The sequence below is a fragment of the Pristiophorus japonicus genome, chromosome 12 (genome assembly GCF_044704955.1).
Source record: "Pristiophorus japonicus isolate sPriJap1 chromosome 12, sPriJap1.hap1, whole genome shotgun sequence".
NCBI lineage: Eukaryota > Metazoa > Chordata > Chondrichthyes > Pristiophoridae > Pristiophorus > Pristiophorus japonicus.
The window spans coordinates 125673659-125699385 of NC_091988.1; the positions used below are offsets into that span (position 1 = coordinate 125673659).

At 49.3% G+C, this 25727-nt stretch overlaps 1 protein-coding gene across 1 annotated transcript in view; it reads left to right on the forward strand.

Annotated features, from left to right (window-relative positions):
* sycp2 (synaptonemal complex protein 2) overlaps positions 1–25727 on the forward strand; it is a 1164109-nt gene that overhangs the window by 201098 nt on the left and 937284 nt on the right. Inside the window, exon 9 of the mRNA XM_070894856.1 lies at positions 8144–8286. Coding sequence (XP_070750957.1) covers positions 8144–8286 — 143 coding nt within the window. The remainder of the gene's footprint in view (positions 1–8143; positions 8287–25727) is intronic.

Sequence of the window (25727 nt, forward strand, 5' to 3'; positions counted from 1 at the left end):
ATTACATATAAACCTATGAACAATGACGGACAGGCAAATAGCACCCGCCCAACCAGTCCGCCTCAAACAACTGTGACACCCCTTATACTCAAACATTCTACACTCCACCCCAATCGGAGCCATGTGACCTCCTGGGTGAGGCAAAAAACAGATAAAAACCCAGGCCAATTTAGGGAGAAAAAATCTGGGAAAATTCCTCTCCAACCTATCCAGGCGATCGGCACTAGTCCAGGAGATCACCCTGGCCACATTCGATTGCCTGCAGTACTTACCATTATATCTGCTCTGTCCAACAAAAGGTCATCCAGTCTAATCCCAATTACCAGCTCCAGGTCCGTAACCCTGCAGGTTATTGCACTTTAAGTGCCCATCCAACCATCTCTTAAAAGTGGTGAGGGTTTCTGCATCCACCACTCTTCCAGGCAACGAGTTCCAGATCCCCACAACCCTCTGCGTAAAGAAGCCCCCCCGCCTCAAATCCTCGTCGATTCGGTCACGCATCGGAAGTGGGGCCAAACCATGAGCTGCCGCTGAAGCTGTTTCTAACTTTTAGATTATTTGGAACATTCTCGCGGCCTTCGGTGGGAGACAAAGCATCGGAGGTAGTGGGAGAGAGAGAGATTGGGAGGGAGAGAGAGAGAGAGAGAGACTGGGAGAGAGGGAGAGAGACTGGGAGAGAGGGAAAGGGAGAGAGAAGCTGGGAGAGAGAGAGGCTGGGAGGCAGGGAGAGAGAGACTCGGAGGCAGGGAGAGAGAGACTGGGAGGGAGGGCGAGAGACTGGGAGGGAGGGCGAGAGAGACTGGGAGGGAGAGAGAGAGCCTAGATTCAGGGGGAGCCATACTAGCGGGGAGGAGAGAGAGACGGGGGTAGGGGGTGGTTGGGAGAACAGAGATACTGAGGGGAGGAGAGAGCTGTCATGTATGTAACCACAATGTAACACCACTGTATTACTGTATACACTCAAACTAGATGCACACCTTGACCACAAGGGGTGAACTTGTGGGAGACACTCCTTACCTGATCACACAGGTATAAAAAGGGAGGTCCCAGGCAGGGTCATCGTCTTTGGAGTCCTGTGAATAAAGAGTTAAGGTCACAGAGTGACCTTGTCCCCAGAATGTGCCTTGTGTAGTTTCATGCTGTAGAGTAAGGACTTTACATTGGTGACGAAAAACAGGAATTCACGATCCACGAGATTGGCCACCGGTAGCACAGAGGAACGGTACTGTGTTGGGGAAGACTGGGACGATTTTGTCAAGAGGCTTCAGCAAAGCTTTGTTATGAAAGAATGGCTGGGGGATGCAGCGGCCGACAAGCGAAGGGCTCATCTTTTGACCAGCTGCGGACCAAAGACTTAGAAGGACTTACTAGCACCCGAAAAGCCAGCGGACAAAACCTTTGAAGAACTTAGCAAATTGATCGGGGAGCACCTCAAACCGGCGAGTAGCATACATATGGTCCGACACAGATTCTACTCCCACCGACATCGTGAAGGACAGACCATACCGGACTTCGTAGCGTTTGGCCAGCCTCTGTAAGTTCACAGACGCCTGCAGGGGGGAGATGCAAAGGGACTTCTTTATCGAGGGCATCGGTCATGCGGGAATTTTCCGCAAATTAATAAAGACCAAGCATTTGACCTTGGAAGCGGCGGCGTTGATGGCTCAAACTTTCATGGCGGGGGAGGAAAAGACGAAAATAATATACGCGCGCAATTCTGCCTCAACTCGGCGATGGATCAGGGAGTCAACATCATCAATGCGACTCAGAGCCCCGCAGGCAGGCAGGGACAGTCCGACACTCCCCAGGCAGCAATAGACCCCAGAGTAGGACTTGAATAGAGACAATGACAGGCTGAACGGACATTCACGCCATCACAGTGGACAATGCGGCCCGGGATGGGACCATTGACACCCATCAATAGGGTACTTAAGAGCAGTCAAAGGGACAGTCAGCGCGGAATGCCTGGCCATAATCCCTTTGTTCCCAACAATGGAAACTTTAACTCATGCTGGAGGTGTGGGGCAAAACACTCAGCTAGATCTTGCAGATTTCAACAGTTTGTCTGCAGGAACTGCAATCTCAGTGGTCACTGAGCTCGAATGTGCAGGAAGTCTGCAACCAGACTTAATATATGAGGCGGATGAACCAGAAGAGGGTTCTTTGAGGCAGGATGACTTTTGGGGCAAATCGATGGATGCCGAGGTTCAGCGGGTCCATGTGGCGAATATTCACAGTTCACACACCAAAACGCCACCAATGATGATGAGGGTTTTATTAAACGGTATCCCAGTACGCATGGAGCTGGACACTGGGGCCAGCCAGTCACTCATGGCGTTCAGCAATTTGAGAAGCTACGGCCACTTAAAGCCAGTCGACCAAAATTAGCACGTATTGAGACACAATTACGAACCTGCACGAAATAAATCATTCCGGTGCTAGGCAGCGCAATGTTGGCTGTCACACACAATGGGTTAGTGAATTGGCTGCCGCTCTGGATTGTCCCGGGCAATGGTCCCACACTGTTGGGGAGGAGCTGGTTAGCCGAGATGAACTGGAAATGGGGGGATGTTCATGCAATGTCATCTGTGGAGCTAAGTTCATGCTCGCAAGTCCTACAACAATTCGATTCACTATTCCAACCTGGCGTTGGGACTTTCAAAGGCACTAAAGTAGTGATACCACCCCGGACTCCAGGCCAGTGCACCACAAAGCCAGAGTGGTGCCGTATGTAATGCGGGAAAAGATCGAGAGCGAATTAGACCGGCTGTTGAGAGAGGCATCATCTCGCCTGTTGAATTCAGCGACTGGGCGAGCCCCATCGTTCCCGTCCTAAAAGTGGATGGCTCTGTCAGGATCTATGGCGACTACAATGACACCATCAATCGGGTGGCCCTACAAGATCAATACCAGCTCCCGAGAGCGGAGGATCTCTTCGCCACGCTGGCAGGCGGCAAGCTGTTTACCAAGTTGGACCTCACTTCAGCCTATATGACCCAGGAACTGGCCAACGAATCTAAACTGCTGACCACCATCACCACGCACAGGTGACTGTTCATTTATAACAGGTGCCCGTTTGGCATTCGATCAGCGGCCGCGATTTTTCAACGAAACATGGAAAGCCTGCTTAAATCCATTCCTGGAACGATCGTATTCCAGGATGACATCCTCATCACGGGTCGAGACACCGAGGAACACCTCCACGACCTGGAGGAGGTGCTACGCCGACTGGACCGGGTAGGCCTGCGACTCAAGAAGTGTAAATGTGTTTCTTAGCTCCTGATGTTGAGTTTCTGGGCAGGAGGGTTGCTGCAGATGGGATTCGGCCCACCAAATCCAAAACAGAGGCGATTCGTCGAGCACCCAGGCCCTGCAACACATTGGAGTTGCGTTCATTCCTGGGACTGTTGAAATATTTCGGGAACTTTCGACCGAACTTGAGCACGTTGTTGGAGCCGCTACACATGCTCCTGCGTAAGGGTTGCGATTGGTTTTGGGGGGACTGTCACGAACAGGCTTTTGATTGGGCGTGAAACCTACTTTGTTCAAACAAGTTGTTGGCCCTGTATGACCCCTGTAAAAAATTGGTTCTGACGTGTGATGCATCGTCCTATGCGGTTGGGTGCGTGTTGCAGCAGGACAATGCTGAGGGTTAAGTACAACCTGTGGCTTATGCCTCCAGGTTGCGCTCTCAAGCAGAACGGGGATATGGAATGGTCGAGAAGGAAGCACTTGCATGTGTCTATGGTGTAAAAAAAATGCATCAGTACCTCTTTGGTAGGAAGTTTGAATTAGAGACGGACCACAAGCCATTAACATCCCTGTTGTCAGACAGCAAGGCTATCAATGCCAACGCATCAGCTCGCATACAGCGATGGGCTCTCACGCTGGCTGCTTATGACTACTCCATCCGGCACCGGCCCGGCACTGAAAGTTGCGCTGACGCGCTCAGCAGGCTTCCACTGGCCACCACTGAGGGGGCAGCGGAGCAAGGTGCCGAGATGGTCATGGCTGTTGATGCCTTTGACAGCGCAGGCTCCCCCATCACAGCCCGCCAGATCAAAATCTGGACCAACAGAGATCCCCTCCTATCCCTGATTAAGAAATGTATCCTGACTGGGAATTGGGTGCCCGCACACGGAGCATGCCCTGAGGAGGTCGGACTGTTCCACAGACGAATGGATGAGCTCTCCATCCAAGCCGACTGCCTACTATGGGGCAGCCAGGTAGTTATGCCCCAGAAGGGCAGGGAGGCATTCATCAGGGAACTCCACAGCGAGCACCCAGGAATTGTGCTGATGAAGGCCATTGCCCGGTCACACGTTTGGTGGCCTGGAATTGATTCAGACCTGGAACACTGTGTTCGCAGGTGCACGACGTGTGCCCAGCTGGGTAATGCCCCCAGGGAGGCCCTGCTCAGCCCATGGCCCTGGCCCACCAGGCCATGGTCACGCATTCATGTTGACTACGCGGGCCCATTCATGGGTAAGATGTTCCTTATTGTGGTAGGTGCATACTTGAAATGGATCGAGTGCATCATTCTGAATTCATGCACATCATCCACCACCGTGGAAAGCCTACGTGCGATCTTTGCAACCCATGGCCTGCCGGACATCCTGGTTAGTGATAATGGCCCATGTTTCACAAGCTACGAATTCCGAGAGTTTATGTCGGGCAATGGCATCAACAACGTCAGGACTGCGCCGTTCAAGCCGGTCTCCAATGGCCAGGCGGAACGTGCGGTCCAAATCATTAAGTAAGGTATGCTCAGGATTCAAGGACCCTCCCTACAATGCCGCCTATCGTGTCTCCTACTGGCCTATAGATCCCGACCGCACTCACTCACGGGGGTCCCGCCCGCAGAACTACTAATGAAACGGACACACAAAACTCGGTTGTCCCTCATTCACCCATGACCGACATAGTTGCGGGCAAGCGCAAGTCACAAAATGCGTACCATGACCGTAATTCGAGGGGGAGATGAATAGAAATAAATGATCCTGTATTCATCCTCAATCACGCCATGGGGCCCAAATGGCTTGAGGGAACTGTAATTGACAAAGAGGGGAATAGGGTCATTGTGGTAAAACTCAACAATGGTCAGATATGCTGTAAGCATCTGGACCAAGTAAAAAAAAAAGGTTCAGCATCGACACGGAGGAACCTGAAGAAGATCATGAGATGGAGCTTACAACACTGCCAGTGAACGAGCAACAAGAGCAATCAGAAGAATGCACAGTCCCTGCGGTCAGCCCAGACAGGCCGGAATCACCACAGGTTACAGACACTCACGTCAGTGTCCAACAACCAGAGCCCCAACTGCGGCGCTCCATGAGGGAGCGTAGACCACCTGAAAGACTAAACCTATGATCCCAATAAGACTTGGGGAGGGTGGGGGGGAAGGAAGGTGATGTCATATATGTAACCGCAATGTAAAACCACTGTATTACTGTATACACTCAACCGAGATGCACACCTTGACCACAAGGGGTCAACTTGTGGGAGACACTCCTTACCTGATCAGACAGGTATAAAAAGGGAGGTCCCACGCAGGGTCATCGTCTTTGGAGTCCTGTGACCTTGTCCCCAGAATGTGCCTCGTGGTTTCATACTGTAGAGTAAGGACTTTACAAGAGGGACTGGGTGGGTGGACAGAGAGAGACTGGGAGGGTGGGGGAGGGAGACACAGACTGGAAGGGGGGGAGAGAGAGAGAGAGAGAGAGCCTGGGTTCAGGGGGAGAGAGACTGGCGGGGGGGCGGGTTGGGAGGAGAGAGATACTGAGGGGAGGAGAGAGCGACTGGGTGGGGGGCGGAGAGAGAGGCTGGGGGTGAGGGAGAGAGAGGCTGGGAGGGGAGGGAGAGAGAGAGGAGGTGGGGGGAGAGAGAGGGGGGACGAAGAGAGAGAGAGTCTGGGGGGAGGGGAAGAGAGAGAGACTGGGGGAGAGAGAAGGGAAGCGGGAAAGGGGATCGGAGAAGAGAACTTAGGGAAGACAGATAATGTTCTTCCAACCCCCTTTACATCCACACACGATTTCCTGGAAAGTTCACTGCGTGTGTGACAAGGGGCATCATTGGAGTGGATTCACTTCATGCCCAATAAACCTGTTAACAATCCGTGAGCCACACACAATGCCCCATCTATGGGGGGGCGGAGGGGAGGAGATAAGGTGAGGAACTTGCGCTGGGGGTGTCATGAACTTTGGCTGGTGGGGGGGTGGGGGGGGGGCATGAACTTGGGCTGTGGGGTGGAGTCGGGAACTTGGGCTGGGGGGAGTCGGGAACTTGGGCTGGGGAGTGGGGGGGAGTCGGGAACTGGGGGGGTGCGGAGAGTCGGGAACTTGGGCGGGGGGGAGTCAGGAACTTGGGCTGCGGGGGGAGGGGGCTTGGGGGGGGAGCGGGAACTTGGGCTGGGGGGGTCTCTATGCTGTCTGGTGTCTGAAATCAGAATGGCTGGAATTACACTTTGCAAAGTCACTCAGAACTTGGCTGGGCGGTTCTAATTACTCATTCCAAAGGAACTTCTGGATGTGGCTTATCCTCCAAGGGACCAATCAGTAATCAGGTCATGTGATCATGTGAACCTATCACAGACATTCAGAGCTTTTTGCGAGTGCAAATAGCTGCGTCCATATTATAAATGGCACGATTTTGAAAAGTGTAGATGAGTAGAGAGACCAAATCCTTAAAGGTTGAAGGGCAAGTTGATAAGGTGGTTAAAAAAGCATATGGATTATTTGGGTTTATAAATAGAGGAATAGAATATAAAAGCAAAGAGATCATGCTGGAACTTTATAAATCACTGTTTAGGTCTCAGCTATATTACTGTGAACAAATCTAGGCACCTCACTTAAGGAAACATGTAAAGGCGCTGGAAAGGATACAGAGGCGGTTTATCATCAGGATGTTGCCAGGGATGAGGGACTTCAGTTATGAGGAAAGGTTGGCAAAGTTATGATTGTTCTCGAGTAGATGGAGAAAAACGATTCCCTCTGGCGAGTGGGTCAATAACCAGAGGTCATAGATTCAAAATCATTGACAACAGATCTTGAGGGGAGATGAGGAGAAATGTCTTCACTCAGAGTTATCGGGATCTGGAACGCTCTCCCTGAAAAGGTGGTGGAAGCTGATTCCAGCAATAAATTTAAAAGGGAGTTGGAGAGGTACTGGAGGATGAGGAACTTAGAGTTATAGACAGAGCGGGGATGTGGGACTGAGCCAGAACAGGCACGACGGGCCGAATGGCCTCCTTCTGTGCTGTAAGTTTCTATGGCCCCCATATTGGTGGCCTTACCACCAACTGCCACCGAGTTTTCCTGCCGTTTTCCTCTCGCTCCCAGTTTCCACTTGGGCTGGAGCGGGTGGGAGGGGAGCACTGCCGGGAAACCCCCGCTGATGTTCTCTGACAGCCAAGTCACGTAAGTGGCCTCCTGCCCGCCGAGATGCCAGATTGGTGCGGGCAGGAGTTGGCGCCAGCAGGGGAAGGACTGCTGTGTGGAGATTGTTCTTACCCCGATGGTAGGTACGAAGACCTGCAAAAGAAGGTTAGTGAACATTTAAAAAACATTTTTTTAACAGCGACTTATCTGGATGGGGTCCCCTGAAGTTGTTCTGGTGATGTTTTTACTTTTCAGGTTGTCCCCCTGCCCCCCGGGCCTAACTTCATCCTCGGCAGCATTTGGGCTGCAAGCTCCTTTGCTGCCGAGATTGAAGGCGTAAGCCATTATTTTGCCACCAGGCAATGCTGCCATCTCTTTTAGAGGAATCTTCCTGGCAAAGTACAGCTCGGTCTCTCGGCAGCCATTGGCGGTCCTTTGGGCGGCACTGGGGCGGTCCTTGCAGCTCATGAAAATGTTTTATGAGATATAGTCAAAATATAATCTTATTTACAAATAGAACTATACAGAATTGTGAACTGTTTTCATTTCCATTACAATCTGACCTGTTATCACTCAATTTAGAAAAAAACATTTCCCACAATTTGCACATTAAACATTCTCCTAAAACTAAAAAAAAGCTTAACACAGTTATAAACTAGTATTATATAAGACCATGGTATTAATATTCTGAACAAATGAAAGCACTATGTTCAAGTTTTGAGACATGCTTTGTCCAGTTTGTGAATTGACTTCAATCTGTATTACAGATTATAATTTACAGGTAGCTGTAACCGAAGGTCTGTGTAGAATGGCATCCGAGACTCAAAGGCAAGAACTGGCTGACCATTGGTTTTACATGGACTTCGTTGCTGATGCATTTAGGAGAATTAAGGATTCTGAATTTGAAACAGTAAGGACATATATTTATCTCATTGAAGTATATTAGTGCTCATTACTTGGATCTAATTTTAAGATACTGTCCCCTTGTTCTGCATTCCCTAACAGAGGGTTGGGTCATTTCTTATTTACCTTGCCCATTCTCTTCAATATATTAAACACCTTACATAGATCAGACATTAACCTTTTAATCTCTCGTGAATATAATACAAATTTACCCAGTCTTTTGTCATAGGTCTCACTCTTCATCCTGGCCTTTTCCCCAGAGCAGTGTATCCTTTCTAAGGTGGGGTCCCCAAAACTGAGCACAATATTGTACATCCAGTGAGGTCTGGCTAGGACTCTTCTGCAGTTGTCCAATCCCCACCACTTACACCGTTCATGCTTATCCCGGACAGCCGCCTATATCGACGAGTGGCATTGACCATTGTAAGGGGAGCTTGGGGTGTGGGTTCGAATCCACACTCCCCTGGGGTTCTGTACATGCGATTTATGAGGATGGGTGAGTAGTGAGGCACCAGACACAATGGGTAAGAGTACAAAATGGCTAATGTTGTTTATTTAGAATAGCAAACACCAAGATAGAGGGCATAGGAAGAGGTCATAAATAGCAGTAATGGCACAATCTCACTCAACAACACGAAAAATCTTGCATCAGGGAAGGGGAAAATAAGAGGTTAAAACATTCCACTCACACACAACCACACCTCCCACTTCCACCCTTCTTACCAATTCCTATCCTAAATTGAGTCTGTGAGGGGGTTTGGGCTATACTCACAATCCTATCAACTCCGGGATTCTGGGGGCATTTATTTCAGCTCGGGGTCCCTCTGGGGTGGGTTTTACGTTGTAGGTCGGTTCGGTTTTCCTCCTCGATATTGCCTCGGTTTCTTCTCTTTGCCTTTCGGTTGGCTCCTAAGCAAAAAGCTGCTGGAGTTAAGCACACCTTCCCCAGAGCGAGGGCCCTGTGAAAAGCTGACTCAACTCCCACAAGCTGACTCCCAACAACCAAAAGCTGACTCCCCAACTGCTCCAAAAGCTCACTCCCACTGCCCCAAAAGCTGACCCCCACTGCTTCAAAAGCTGACTCCAACTGCTTCCTCACCGTGTGTTTTTGCAGCTTTCCTTATAGTCAGTTCATCTTCGCGCCAAAACTGCATTTGCCTCTCGGTATCTGTCTCTGTGTCTGCCACTGCTCCTCGACTCCTTCTCCTACTGTTTCAGCTGCTTCCCCCAAAAGCTGACTCCAACAGCTCCCCGCCCCCCCCCCCCCTCCTCCCCACTGGTTCTGTAGGTCCTATATTTGTATCCAATTTAGTTCTGGCCTTTTTGCGCTCAAACTCAGTTGGTGGTCCATTGTGTAAGCCTGGGCGGGGAGATAGCTTTGAATATTTAATCAGAAGATGTCACAGGTACAGGTAGGTGTGAGAACAGGGGTATTGTTTCAGTGCATAGTGGTGCCTCAAAGTCTGATGGTCCATTGTAACAGTCTTGGGAGTCAATCGGTTTGGGCCTCCCCTTTGATGGGCCATTAGGTAGATGATGGTCCACATTCATTAGGGGTGAGTCATATTTTCAAACTGGGCTGGGTAGTCCCCATTGGTTTAGGATTTCCCCGCTTCAGGTCCGACTCGACCCCTGATTGGCCTGCCAGAATGCACTTTTTCCCCATTGGCCAGTGCCTCTGTCTCGCTTGTGTGCCAGACTCCACAATGTCTGTATCCGCCCACATGTTTTCCAGCCTGCCTGGTCTGAGGATTTTACTTGGCCAAAAATGTTCCTTTAAAATGTATAGGACGATCCCATGGTAGTTTTCTTGTCCTTAGGGTGTTCCAATAAAATGCGGCTGTGGATTTTCGAACCTTACACCATTACCATCAGCCCCAATTACAAAGCCACCGCTTAAACCATATTAAGCGGGCTGACTATTTCGGGCAGTTCAATAAGTACTTATCCTGTACTAACCGATTTAAAATGCTGATTTCAGGCAGTTGGGTTGTCGAGCAGTTTCAATCAGTTGTTCGTACCTGGTTTAAGTGCCGTCATAAGATTCTGGGTGTAACGGCAATCAATTCGAAGAGGCAGTTGCTCAGTGAAGATTTCCTATTTTTTAAAAATAGGTTGATTGCTTTGCTTTTTAATTTTAATGTCCAGCATGTAAATTGCATTAACATCAACACGACCGCTATAAATTGTGGGACTGTACTTGTTTTATACTCTAATATAAATCCACAATTGGAAGCTTCCAGCTAGAGTTATTCATTAAAGGATTCCATAGATCTGACCTATGTATTCACTCCAGACACCATATCAATCGAAGCTACTTTCCGCAGTCACCATGGATGTTTGGAATTGAATGGGAGAGCTTAGTTCATCGATCTGTGTTGATGACCTTGAATTATTTATGGTAATTAACATGTCCTGCCAGCTATCAAAAACAGTCTGTTCTTGATAAGACTTTGGAAAGTGGAATTAGGCTGGATAGCTCTTTCAGCCGGCACGGACATGATGGGCCGAAATGACCTCCTTCCGTGCTGTAAATTTCTATGATAATGCAAAGTCCTTTTTTGAACTATGAAATTGAATTATCTGGTAATTTGAATTAAGAGTAGACTGTGTTGGACTGAATGACACCAATGACTACATTGAGTCAACATAATTATCTTCTTCTGAGGCAGTCCTTCAGAATCGAGGATGACTTGCTTCCACACTAATATGAGTTCCCAGGTGACTGATGAGTCCAATGCAGGACCTAGAGTCTCTGTCACAGGTGGGGCAGAGGGTCATTGGGTTGTCGTGCGTTCCTTCCGCTGTTTGCGCTTGGTTTCCGTGTGCTCCCTGCGAAGAGACTCGAGGTGTTCGGCGCCTTCCTGGATGCCTCTCCTTCACTTCGAGCGGTCTTGGGTCAGGGATTCCCAGGTGTCGGTGGAGATATTGCTCTTAATCAAGGAGGCTTTGAGGATGTGCTTGACACGTTTCCTCTGCACACCTGGGGCTCACTTGTTGTGTTGGAGCTCTAAGTAGAGCACTTGTTTTGGGAGTCTAGTATCGGGCATGCAGATGATGTGGCCCATCCATCGGAGCTGATCGAGCGTGGTCAATGCTTCGATGCTGGGGATGTTAGCCTGAGCGAGAACACTGACGGTGCACCTATCATGCCAATGGACTTGCGGGATCTTGCGGAGTTGGTACTTCTCCAGTGCTTTGAGGGGCCTGCTGTACATAGTCCATGTCTCTGAAGCATATAGGGGGGCGGGTATCACTACTGCTCTGTAGACCATGAGCTTGGTGCCGGGTTTGAGGTTCTGGTCTTCAAATATTCTTTTCCTCAGGCAACCGAAGGCTGCACTGGCACACTGAAGGCAGTGCTGGACTTTATCGTCGATGTCTGCCCTTGTTCACAGTAGGCTTCTGAGGTATAGAAAATGGTCCACATTGTCCAAGGCCTCGACATGGATCCTGATAATCAGGGGCAGTACTGTGGTGGGGGCAGGTTGTCTTACAGATGTTTAGTGTAAGGCCCATACTCTCGTACGCTTCGGTAAAGGTTTTGGCGATGCTTTGGAGTTCGACCTCCGAGTGTGCACAAACGCAGGCGTCGTCTGCCGACCGTAGTTCAATGGCAGAGGATGGGACGATCTTGGATCTGGACTGGAGGCAATGGAGGTCGAACAGTCTCCCATTTGTTCTGTAGATTGGCTCCACTCCAGCGGGGAGCTTGTTGAGGGTGAGATGGAGCATTACAGCAAGAAAGATAGAGAAGAGAGTTGGTGTGATGACACAGCCTTGCTTGACTGGTCCGCACGTGTATTAGATCTGTGGTGGATCCGTTGGTCAGGATCACGGCTTGCATGTCATCATGAAGCAGGCGGAGGATGGTGCCGAACTTTTGAGGGCAGCCGAATTTGAGGAGGACATTCCATAATGCCTCCTGATTGACAGTGGCGAAGGTCTTTGTGAGGTCAAAGAAGGCCATGTATAGAGGTTGTTGCTGCTCCCTGCATTTTTCTTGTATTTGACGCACGGTGAAGATCATGTCCATTGTGCCCCTTAGTGGGTGGAATCCGCATTGCAACTCTGGGAGGAGCTCTTCAGCCACTGGGAGAAGGTGATTGAAGAGGATTTTTGCGATGACTTTCCTTGTGACAGACAGCAGGGAAATTCCTCTATAAATACTGCAATCGGACGTATCAGCTTTCTTGAAGATGGTCATGATTACAGCGCCTCTGAGATCCCCTGGCATGCTCTCCTCCTTCCAAAGAAGAGAAATGAGTTCATAGATTTGCACCAGTAGCGTTTCTCCGTCATGCTTTAGTGCTTTGGCGGGAATTCCATCTGCTCCCGAGGCCTTGTTGTTCTTCTGTTGTCGGATGGCCTTTTCAACCTCATGCCGAGCTGGGGTTTTGCAAAGGTGGTAGCGGGTTACATGCTGCAGGATGGAGCCGAGGACACTCACGCGAAGACAGAGTCTCCGTTAAGGAGATCTTTGAAGTGTTCCTTCCAGCGGGCACTGACTGCCTCTCTGTCCTTGATGAGTACCTCTCCTTTCTTGGCCCTCAGTGGGGTAGGACCTTGGGTGCTTGGGCCGTAGGTGGTCTTGACTACGCTAAAGAATCTACACATGTCGTGGCTGTCAGCTAGTTGCTGAATCTCCTGCGCTTTTTCCACCCACCATCTTTTTTAGGTCGCGAGTTTTATGTTGGACCTCGGCCTTCAGATGTCTATAGAGCTGCTTTCTTGCTCTCGAGTTGTGTTGCTGTTTCCAGTTCAAGAATGCCTTGCACTTGCAGCTTATTAGCTCCTGGATCTCCTGGTCATTGTCGTCGAATCAGTCTTGGTTCTTTCCTGGTGGAGTAACTACGCGTCTCTTCACAAGTGCTAATTATTGAGGCCTTGAGGGCAAATCAGGCGCTGTGGGCACTCTGCATCTCCGGTTCACTGGAAGTCGTTAGGTTTGTTGTGAGGGGGCATAATCTTAGAATAAAGGGCCGCCCATTTAAAACTGAGGTGAGGAGGAATTTCTTCTCTGAGGGTTGTAAATCTGTGGAATTCGCTGCCTCAGAGAGCTGTGGAAGCCGGGACATTGAATAAATTTAAGACAGAGATAGACGGTTTCTTAACCGATAGGGATTAAGAGGTTATGGGGAGCAGGCAGGGAAGTGGACCTGAGTCCACGATCGGATCAGCCATGATCGTATTAAATGGTGGAGCTGTATGGCCTACTCCTGCTCCTATTTCTTATGTTCTTATGTGAGGCACTGGCTGAATAGGACTTTCTTAGCAAGGTCTTTGAGTGCTCCAGTGCTGATTTTCCTGCGGCAGCGTTTCTGTTACCGCCGCTGTTTTGGGGCTACATTGATGGAGATGACAGAGTGGATTAGGCGGTGGTCTGTCCAGCAGTCGTCAGCTCCTGTCATGGCGCGGGTGATGCGGATGTCCTTGTGGTCCCTCACTCGGACGATGCTGTAGTCGAGCAGAAGCCGGTGCTTGGAGCGAAGGTGTTGCCATGAGCCTTGTACTTGAGTCTCTGACAGAAAATGGTGTTGGTTATGACAAGGCCATGTTCTAAGCATTTTGTCAGGAGGAGAATATCGCTGGAGTTGGCTTTCCCTACCCCGTCTCTGCCAATCACACCTCCCCAGAGGTCTATGTCCTTTCCAACTCTGGCTTTAAAGTCTCCAAGGAGGATCAGCTTGTCGCCCGTTGGGACTTGGGACTCGGGTCAGGGATTGTTCAAGACTGGGGTAGAATTCCTCTTTGGTCTCGTCAGTAGCTTCCAGTGTTGAGGCGTACTCACTGATGACTGTAGCACACTGGTTCTGGGCTAGGGTGAGCCGAAGAATCATGAGGCGTTCGTTTATCCCGCAGGGGGAGTCTCTGAGACGCCCAACTAGCTCATCTTTTATAGAGAAGCCAACCCCATGGGGACGGCTTTTTTCTTTTGGTTTACCCTGCCTGCCGGGTCTCGCTTAGGGCGGTGATGTCTAGCTCGAATCGTCTGAGTTCACGGGCAACGATGGCGGTGCGGTGTTGTGACCCTGATGTCCAGGTCCCGAACTTCTTTTTAAAGGGTGGAAGATGCCTGTGCGTGTGTTCTTTTAACGTGGTGTGGCCGTAGCACCCCAGCTACCACGCGGGCTTTGCAGAGCAAGGTCTTGGTTCAATGGCAAGGGGATCCAAGACAATTGGCGATCAGGCTCCACTGCATGGGCCTCGCACGCACACACACACACACATTCCTACTGTCCTCCTTCCTCTTTCCCACATATCCTCTTTCCCTAGATTTTATAGGACGCTGTGTAAAGCTTCCCAGCCTTGCTGTTGACCCTTGCGGCACCTTCCCTGGGTCCCAACCCCACTCCAGGGTCCCAACCTCTCTGCTCCTCCTGACCCCGTTCCCTCTCCCGACCCCGCTCCCAGGCTCCGACCCCGCTCCCATGCCCCGAACCCGCTACTCCTCCCGGACCCCGCCCCCCCGCTCCTCCTCCCGGACCCTGACCCCGATCCCGGGCCCCGACCCTGCTCCTGAGTCCCGACTCTACTCCTGGGTTCCGACCCCGCTCCTGGGCCCCGACCCCACTCCTCCTCCTGACCTCGCTCCTGGGCCCTGACCTCGCTGCTCCTCTCGACCCTGATGCTCCTCCCGACCTCGCTCCTGGGTCCCGACCCTACACCTGGCTCCCGACCCTACTCCTGGATCCCGACCCCGCTCCTGGGTCCCGGCCCTACTGCTGGATCCCGACTCGCTCCTGAGTCCCGTCCTCCTGGGCCCCAACCCCGCTCCAGGGTCCCAACCTCTCTGCTGCTCCCGACCCCGCTCCTGGGCCCCGACCCCGCTCCTGGGCCCCGACCCCGCTCCAGGGTCCCAACCTTTCTGCTGCTCCCGACCCCGCTCCTGGGCCCTGACCTCACTCCTGAGCCCCGACCCCGCTCCTGGGCCCCGACCCCGCTCCAGGGTCCCAACCTTTCTGCTGCTCCCGACCCCGCTCCTGGGCCCTGACCTCACTCCTGAGCCCCGACCCCGCTCCTGGGCCCCGACCCCGCTCCAGGGTCCCAACCTCTCTGCTGCTCCCGACCACGCTCCTGGGCCCTGACCCCGCTCCTGGGCCCCGACCCCGTTCCAGAGTCCCAACCTCTCTGCTCCTCCCGACCTTGCTGCTGGGTCCCGACCTTGCTCCAAAGAAAAACAGCCAATCAGCTACCTGGTATCCGGTGATGTCACACTTCGATTTTGTCCCCCTCTCAGGATGGTTTGCGCTGCTCTCGCCGGTGGCTGGCTCCTCTTACCCCCGCTGCTGGTGGTGTCTCTGCCCAGGTCGGAGCCAAAACTCAGTCTCATTATTACTTGCCTTTGACTTCCTAGACCATACTCTCTACTTGCTGAAACAGCAAATAATAACTAGTATTAACCTTGTCTGTACTGTGGCTATCAATAAATAATTGAAAGTGATATAATTTAATACATACCTATTTTGTTACAGTGCTCTTTATCCCAACTCTCTGCTTCTTCATCCCAATCAATTTTTTGTCTAGCAAGGTTGCATGGATCCTTCCCTAATTGCCGCATTCTTAAACCGATGCAGTCCGTGTGGTGAAGGTGCTCCCACAGTGCTGTTAGGGAGGGAGTTACAGGATTTTGACCCAGCGACGACGAAGGAACGGCAATATATTTCTAAGTCAGAATGATGTGTGACTTGGAGGTGGTGGTGTTCCCATGCGCCTGCTACCCTTGTCCTACTAGGTGGTAGAGGTCGCGGGTTTGGGAGGTGCTGCCGAAGAAACCTTGGCGAGTTGCTGCAGTGCATCCTGTAGATGGTGCACACTGCAGCCACGGTGCGCCGGTGGTGGAGGGAGTGAATGTTTAAGGTGGTAGATGGGGTGCCAATCATGCTGGCTGATTGTTCCTGGATGCTGTTGAGCTTCTTGAGTGTTGTTGGAGCTGCACTCATCCAGGCAAGTAGAGAGTGTTCCATCACACTCCTGACTTGTGACTTGTAGATGATGGAAAGGCTTTGGGGAGTCAGGAGGTGAGACACTCGTGGCAGAATACCCAGCCTCTGACCTGCTCTTGTTGCCACCGTATTTATGTGGCTGGTCCAGTTAGGTTTCTGGTCAATGATGATCCCCAGGATGTTGATGGTGGGGGATGAGCGTCAAGGGACGGTGGTTAGACTCTCGCTTGTTGGAGATGGTCAATGCTGTAAGGGGGTGGTCTCTATGAGGGGGTCAGGTTCCCTTCTGACCAACTTGAGTGGTTCGAATCGCTCCCACTCCCTTGGGTTCTAGACTCTGGATTTATTTGGGGGATGTGACAAAGTGCAAAGGACACTGGTTTGATGCAAAAGAACTTTGATTTTATTACAGTCAAGAAAATCACAAGCTTATAATTACTCCAATAAGAAAATAAAATGTCAAAACTTATTCAAACTGATTAAAGAACAATACCGTACACACTCAGAGGGGGTTACAATAGCTTATAATGACTCTTAATAGAGAACAACACATTACATTCAAAGGGGGGTCACAGTAGAATTACCTCCCACCTCCCAATACCTAATTCTAGCTAGGGTTTTACTCCAGGGCAGGCAGGGACTATGCTTACCAATCCTTTTGACAGTTAACAGTAGATCATGGTTTCGGGGTTCGCTGGATGCGGTAGGGTCTGCTTGCCATACCCCGAACGTCGGAGAAGACTTCTTGCTGCGCAATCTTCAGTTGGGTTGAGTCCGCTGATGTGGTAAGGCGCGTTTTGGATCTGTGGGGTAAGTACCCGTTTTACTTGGTTAGAAATAGGTTTTTACAGTCTTTTAAGTAATGTTTTACCCGTTGGTAGGTCAGGATCAGATTGTAGAGTGGAAACTTTTCGATTCTTCGTTTTTTTCCCGTTGGAGTTTTGTTTCAAGTTTGATCGATCGTGGTGGTTTTCCGTTGATACCACATTGGTTGTGGTCGGTTGCTGCCACAACAGTGATGTTCTCCCTTCCTTCAGGATTTCAGGACTTCGAGGCTGGAAAAGTTGGTTTCTCTCCTTGTCTTGATGGCATACTCGCAGTATAGCACCTGGTGTAGTATGGCATCCCCTCTGTTGAAAACAGGGGCCAGTTATACGGTTTGAGTGGTTCGAATCTTGGCTCTGAATCAGTTCAGAATTCTTTGTTTAAATTTGGCGGGCTTGACTCTTTGTAATATTTTGGCGGGCTCGTTAAAAGTTGACATGTTTTGGGTGGGTTGATGTTCGAAAACTGTTTCCTGATGGAAATATTAGTTTGGTTATTGCGGTGTCCTTTTGTGCTTAGTTTTTCGCATACAGGCTGGCTTGGGCCTCTTTGTGATGTATATGCTGAAATGGTTTTCCAGATTCATGTTGATGGGTAGCTATCTCTGGGTGATTTTGTAATGTTAATGTCTCTTGTGGAGAAGGATTCTCGAATACCCATTTCTCCAGACAGGTTACTTTAGTCCTCAACACCCAGACAATTCCAATAATCAAGTTGTCTCCTGTTAGTTCTTTAGGCCCGCCCACAGCCTTGAATTTGTCTTTTAAAATCCAAAATTCTATTAAAGTTTGTAGTTTCTTCCATAAGCACATTAGGGTTCTAAACTTTTCGGTAGATAGTCCCAAATTAAATTTCCTTTCAAATGAGCCCAAACACAGAGGGGCTTCTTGTGAATTTTGCACCCTCTTCAATGTGTGGCACTTAGGTGACGCAAATGTTACTTGCCACTTATCAGCCCAAGCCTGAATATCAACCAGGCCTTGCTACATGCGGACATAGACTGCTTCATTATCTGAAGAGTTGCGAATGAGCTGAACACTGTGCAATCATCAGTGAACCTCTTTCCTTTGGACCTTATGATGGAGGGAGGGACATTGATGAAGCAGCTGAAGATGGTTGGGCCTAGGACACTACCCTGAGGAACTCCTGCAGTGATGTCCTGGGGCTGAGATGATTGGGCTCCAACAGCCACAACCATCTTCCTTTGTGCTAGGTATGACTCCAGCCAGTGGAGAGTTTTCCCCCTGATTCCCATTGACCAGCTTTACTCGAGCTCCTTGATGCCAAATGGAGAAGGATTCTCGAATACCCATTTCTCCAGACAGGTTTAGTCCTCAACACCCAGACAATTCCAATAATCAAGTTGTCTCCTGTTAGTTCTTTAGGCCAAATGCTGCCTTGATATCAAGGGCAGTCACTCTCACCTCACCTCTGGAATTCAGCTGTTTTGTCCATGTTTGGACCAAGGCTGTAATGAGGTCTGGAGCCGAGTGGTCCTGGCAGAGCATTGGTGAGCAGGTTATTGGTGAGTAAGTGCTGCTTGATAGCACTGTCAACAGCACCTTCCATCACTTTGCTGATGATTGAGAGTAGACTGATGGGGCAGTAATTGGTCGGATTGGATTTGTCCTGCTTTTTGTGGACAGGACATACCTGGGCAGTTTTCCACATTGTGGGGTAGATGCCAGTGTTGTAGCTGTACTGGAACAGCTTGGCTAGAGGCACGGCTAGTTCTGGAGCACAAGTCTTCAGCATGACAGCCGGGCTATTGTCAGGGCCCATCGCCTTTGTTGTATCCAGTGCGCTCAGCCGTGAAGTGAATCGAATTTGCTGAAGGCTGGCTTCTGTGATGGTGGGGACCTCAGGAGGAGACCAACATCGATCATCCAGTCGGCATTTCTGGCTGAAGATGGTTGCAAAAGTTTCAGCCTGCTCTCTTGCACTCGTGTGATTGGGCTCCACCATCATTGAGGTTGATGATATTCATGGAGCCTCCTCCTCCCGTTAATTGTTTAATTGGCCACCACCATTCACGACTGGATGTGGCAGGACTGTGTTCTAGTTGGAGTCAGGGCGATTTGGCATTTTCCGTGTTGCTTATTTGTGATACTTTCCCTTGCTTACTCACCCTGATTAAGCGCTGAGAGCTTGTGATGGGTGGCGGTCTTGCTGCATTGCACTGGGTGCAGCAGGAGGAAGAACAACTGCAGCCTCAAGCTGCAGGAGGACCAGGTAAGGGGGCCTGTTCGCAGAAAGCCTTACCCAATCAAGAATACTTAAGGCCTTTCTATATACACCTGAGCAGCAGTGCTTCTTCAGGAATTTTTTATGGTCTGCAACCTCCTGCTGCGTTATGGAGCCACAAGTATATCATAGAATCATAGAAATTTAAAGCACGGAAGGAGGCCATTTTGGCCCATTGTGTCCGTGTAGGCTGATCAAGAGCTATTCAGCTTAATCCCACTGTCCATAGCCCTGTAGATTACGGAAACTTTAAGTGCACATCAATTTATTTTAAAAATGTGGTGAGGGTTTATGCCTCTACCACCCCTTCGCGGTGGAGTTCCAGACCCTACAAGCTCTGACCCCAATTCCCCCCCGCAATTACTTTAAATCTATGTCCCCTGGTTGTTGACCACTCTACCAAGGAAAACCGGTCCTTCCTAACCACTCTATCCAGGCCCCTCATAATTTTATACACCTCAATCTTCCTCTACACTTTTCAGTGTCGTACCATTTAATGTGTATTCCCTTGCCTTGTTAGACCTCCCCAAATGCATTACCTCACACTTCTCCGGATTGAATTTCATTTGCCACTCTTCTGTCCACCTGACCAGTACTTGGATATCTATCTTCTTCATTATCAACCACACAGCCTATTTTAGTGTCATCTGCAAACTTCTTAATCATACTCCCTATATTCAAATCTAGATCATTGATATATACCACACAAAGCAAGGGACCCAGCACTGAGCCCTGCTGTCAAGGCCCTGCTATCAAAGACAATGCACCTTTTGACAGCCATTACCTTTCTTTTCTGATTGATGAAAACAGTCAGAATCGAAGAGCCTTGGGGTTCACAGCAGTAGCTGGCTTCCCTTGAGGGCAGGGTGATATTTAGCACACTCTCAACAGCAAGAAGAACAGCAACTTCAATTGTAATATAATGCCTTTAACGTAGTGAAATGTCCAAGCTGCTTTACACAATTTGACACCAAGCCGAATAAGAACATCAGAAATAGGACAGGAGTAGGCCTTGCTCTGCCATTCAATACGATCATGGGTAGACTGCTACATCAACTGCACTTTCCAGCCCGATTGCCATATCCATTGATTCCCTTGGTGCCCAAAAAATATTGATCTGAGTCTTGAATATACTCATCCACTGACCACCACAGCTCTCTGATGTAGAGAATTCAAAAGATTCACTGCCCTTTGACTGAAGAAATTTCTCCTTATCTCAGTCCTTATCCTGAGACTATGATCCGTAGTGGAAACACCCTCTCAGGATATACCCTGTCAAGCCATCTAAGAATGATATATGTTTCAATGAGATCACCTCTCATTCTTTTAAACTCCAGAGAGAATAAAGGCTCAATCTACTCAATCTTTCCTTATAGTACAGCCCACTCATCCCAGGAATCAATCTAGTGAACCTTTGTTGCACTCCTTCTAAATATGTTTCCTTGGGTAAGGAGACCAAGACCGTACATAGTACTCCAGGTGAGGTCTCACCAAAGCTCAATATAATTGCAGTAAGACTTCCTTACTCTTGTACTCCAATCCCCTTGCAATAAAGGCTAACATACTATTTGCGTTCCCAATTGCTTGCTGTACCTGCATGTTAACTTTCTGTGATTCGTGTGCAAGGACCCCCAAATCCCTCTGCATGCTAACATTTACTATCATATTCTGATATTAAATCATATTCTGCTTTTCCATTCTTCCTGCCAAAGTGGATAATTTCACATTTCCCTCCATCTGCCACCTTCTTGCCCACTCACCTAATCGGACTGAATCTCTTTGCAGTCCCTTTGTGTCCTTCTCACAGCTACATTCCCACCTAGCTTTGTATCGTCAGCAAACATGGATACATTTCACTCAGTCCCTTCATCCAAATCATTGATGTAGATTGTAAATAGCTGAGGCCCAAGCACTGAATCTTGTGGCACTGCACTAGTTGCAGCCTGCCATCCCGAAAATGACCCGCTTATTCCTAATCTCTGTTTTCTGTCCGTTAACCAATCCTCAATCCATGCTAGTATATTACCCCTAATCCCATGAACCTTAATCTTGTCTAACAATCTCTTGTATGACACCTTATTGAATGCCTTCTGAAAATCAAAGTATACTACATCCACTGGTTCTCCCTTATCTATCCTGCTAGTTACACCCCAAAAAAACTCTTAACAGATTTGTAAAACATGATTTCCCTTTTATAAAACCATGTTGACTCTGCCATGTGACCACATCCTTAATAATGGATTCCAGCATTTTCCCTACTACTGATGTCAGGCTAACTGGTCTATAGTTCCCTGTTTACTCTCCTCCTTTCTTCAATAGCGGCTTAATATTTGCTACCTTCCAAAAAATCCACTGGGAGTGTTCTAGAATCTAAGGAATTCTGGAAGATCAAAACTAATGCATTCACTATCTCTGCAGCCACCACTTTTAAAACCCAAGCGTTTAAGCCATCGGGTCCAGGGGATTTGTCAGCTTTTAGTTCCATTAATTTCTCCAGTACTTTTTCTTTACAAATATTAATTACTTTATAAGTTACTCATTCTCATTACACCCTTAGTTTCCCACAATTTCCGGTATGTTCTTTGTGTCTTCTATTGTGAAGACAGATATAAGGAGATATTAGACCAGATGTCGAAATTTCACATCAGGGCGCTAAGGGTATTTTGTAAACTGCAGAGCATTTCACTCGATGTAAGTGATCACAACAAACTCTGATCTAGGTTCTCAGGCAGCTGTCACAATGTGTTCATAGAATCATAGAGGTTTACAGCACGGAAGGAGGCCATTTCGGCCCATCTTGTCCGCGCCGGCCGACAAGAGGCTATCCAACTTAATCCCACTTTCCAGCTCTAAGTCCGTAACCCTGTAGGTTACGGCACTTCAGGTGCACATCCAAGTACTTTTTAAATGTGGTGAGGGTTTCTGCCTCTACCACCCTTTCAGGCCCCCATAGCCTCCTGCATGAAGAAATTTCCCCTCGAATCCCCTCTAAACCTTCGACAGATTACTTTAAATTTATGCCCCTTGGTTGTTGACCTCTCTGCTGAGGGAAATAGGCCCTTTCTATCCAGTATATCTAGGGCCCTCATCATTTTATACACCTCAATGAGGTCTCCACTCAGCCTCCTCTGTTCCAAGGAAAACAAACCCAGCCTTTCCAATCTGTCCTCATAGCTAAGATTCTCCACTCCTGGCAACATCCTCGTAAATCTCCTCTGCACCCTCTCCAATGCAATCACATCGTTCCTGTAATGCGGTGACCAGAACTGCATGCAGTACTCCAGCTGTGGCCTAACCAGTGTTTTATACAGTTCAAGCATAACCTCCCTGCTCTTATATTCTATGCCTCGGCTAATAAAGGCAAGCATTCCGTATGCTTTCTTAACCACCTTATGGGCCCAAATTTCCCCAGCCGCCTAGAGTGGCGTAGTTAGGGGTGGGACGCAGATATTTTGGGGCAAAAAAAGTGCCAAAAATGTACCTGTTAATTTGGCCGCTCCCTCGTCGTCCGGATCCATTGGCGTGGTGCTGCAGAGCCTGGGGAGGGGGGAGGGGGGGCGGAGCTTCGGCCGGTTTGTTTAGCGTGGCTGGCAGGGGGGCGGGGCTTGGGCCCAGCATCTTGTGGAGTGCCGGCAGGGGGACGCATGTTCATTTCAGCGTGCACGCATGCACAGTGCGCGTTTTAGCGTGCGCACATGTGCAGTGCAACAAGAAGCTTGGCAATTGGCCAATTAAAGGGAGAGCGTCCTCAGTGCCTCAGTATCATTGGCAATGGACCATATATAAAGGTAAGCTTTAAATATTGATTTTTGGGTGGCTGAGGGAGTGGAAAGGAGTGCTGCATAGGTGGAAGAAAGGTGAGAACTGTGATTTTTGAACATTACCTGAGTAAGTTCAATAGACGAATGGCGCTAGAGTGTGCAAGACGAACAAAGAATTTCCTCCATGAGGAAGTGGAGAAACTAGTCACTGTCATTGAGGACAAATGGCTGGAGTTGGATATCAGTAAGAGTGGTCCCACAAAAGTTCCACCCAACGAAATGAGAAGAAGATGGAACCTAGTTGTTGAAGAATACTCCGCAGGGGTGAATACCGCAAGATCTGGAAGCCAGTGCAAAAGGAAATGGCAGGACGTTGGTCAAGTAGTGAGTGTAAGTAATATCTTCATCTTTAAATGGAATTGCAATTGTAAATATGACCATCTGTATGTGTCTCACCTATCAGAAGCGCACCATGTCTAAAATTAATATTTTCATCGTTGCAGAAGAAATTGGCCCACAACAAAAGGGAAAGACTTAGAACAGGAGGAGGGTTGCCAAATCTGCACCAACTATCACCCCTGGAACAGAGGGTTGCTGCCTTGCTGATTCGCACCAGCAGAAAAAGAATCAGCTCTGCACAAGCTGGACCCACACGCGAGGGTGAGTCATTAAAATGCAAATCAACCTGCTGACTGGCCTGCTACACATCAGACCACTCATGCCACCTATCCTGCCCCCTCCTGTGCTGCTAACCATTTGACTGTTCTGTTGTATTTTGCAGAAGAAGATACTCCTCAACATCCTGAAGATCCACCAGAGGATCCAGATGCATGCGCTCCAGACCAAGGCGGGTGGGGGGAGGAGGGGTCCATGGAAATGTGTGCATGGGAGAATGCTGACCACAATATGGATCAGTCCATAGCACAGGGCATCACACTGCCAGAAACCTCCATGAGCTCCTCGGCAACATTCCATGGGTTCACATCTTCCGAGGCCGCGGGTCCCAGTGGCGGTCGTGAAATGCATCTTGGGACACCCAGTCCCCCACTGTCCCAGCCTGCACTCGCATTGGAGGGGTGCCACTAGGCAGATCCACGGCGAGGGGAAGGAGAAGCCGACCAGTCTCTCCTGAGATGCAGCCCTCAGCAGAGGTTAATCAGGTTGTGTCATTGGGTGAGGAGACCAATGGCCTCACAAGATCACTCATGGCGGCCGTCAGTAGGGTGCGTGAGGAGGTAGCGACACTGTCGGGTGAAATCTCAGCACTGAGACGGGAAGTGAGGGCGGGCATTTGAGGGTGTGCAAACGATGGCAGATGCCATGAGGGAGCTGGCTTCTGCAATAAGGGCACACAGATGCCATGAGGGAGCTGGCTTCTGCAATAAGGGCACAAAGGCCGGATACTCAAATGCCACTTCCACTTCAATCCATCCCCCCGCCACCGGTCAGACCCAAGCCGGGCCCTCAACCCCCCCCCACCACCATCACCGACCCTATGAGGAAGTGCACTTACCTCTAACTCACCTCTCTCCCCCCCCCGCCCCCAATCTCTGGCTTCCTGCGCTGATTTCTTAAATATAGGTAACGTTTTTCTGTGCCTACAAAAGTGGCCACACACACTGGCCTAAGTTAGTTTGGAGTAACTTTCAGTTGGTCAAGTTTGCTTCTATGGCCAGAAGAGGCGTAAGTGGTTTGTCACGCCCCCTTTTGGAGAGAAAAAACTAAACTAAAAAAAAACTAACTAACTGACTTACAATGGAGCAAGTTAAATGGGGAAATTTGCGATTTTTAAGTGACTCCAAAAAAAGCTACTTACTCCAAAAGAAAAGGGCCAACTCTTGGGGAAATTTGAGCCCTATCTACCTGGCCTGTTACCTTCAGGGATCTGTGGACATGTATTCTAAGGTCCCTTTGTTCCTCGACACTTCTCAGTGTCCTATCATTTAATGTGCATTCCCTTTCCTTGTTGGCCAAATGCATTACCTCACACTTCTCTGGATTAGATTCTATTTGCCACTGTTCTGCCCACCTGACCAGTACATTGATATCTTCCTGCAGTCCATGACTTTCCTCTTCATTATCAACCACACAGCTGATTTAGTATCATCTGCAAACTTCTTAATCATACGCCCTATATTCAAGTCGAGATCATTGATGTATATCACAAAAAGCAAGGTACCTATTACTGAGTCCTGCGGAACCCTTCCAGTCACAGAAACACTCATCAACCATTACCCTTTGCTTCCTGTCTCTGAGCCAATTTTGGATGTTCATCTTGAGGCCGTCAAATATTCGTTTTCCAACCTGCAAGGAATGTTCAAGGATGGCTGCTTGGGGACCATGACTCATGTGCAAAGTTAAAGCACATGGGATTGGGGGTAGTGTGCTGGCGTGGATTGAGAACTGGTTGTCAGACAGGAAGCAAAGAGTAGGAGTAAACGGGTACTTTTCAGAATGGCAGGCAGTGACTAGTGGGGTGCCGCAAGGTTCTGTGCTGGGGCCCCAGCTGTTTACATTGTACATTAATGATTTAGACGAGGGGATTAAATGCAGTATCTCCAAATTTGCGGATGACACTAAGTTGGGTGGCAGTGTGAGCTGCGAGGAGGATGCTATTAGGCTGCAGAGTGACTTGGATAGGTTAGGTGAGTGGGCAAATGCATGGCAGATGA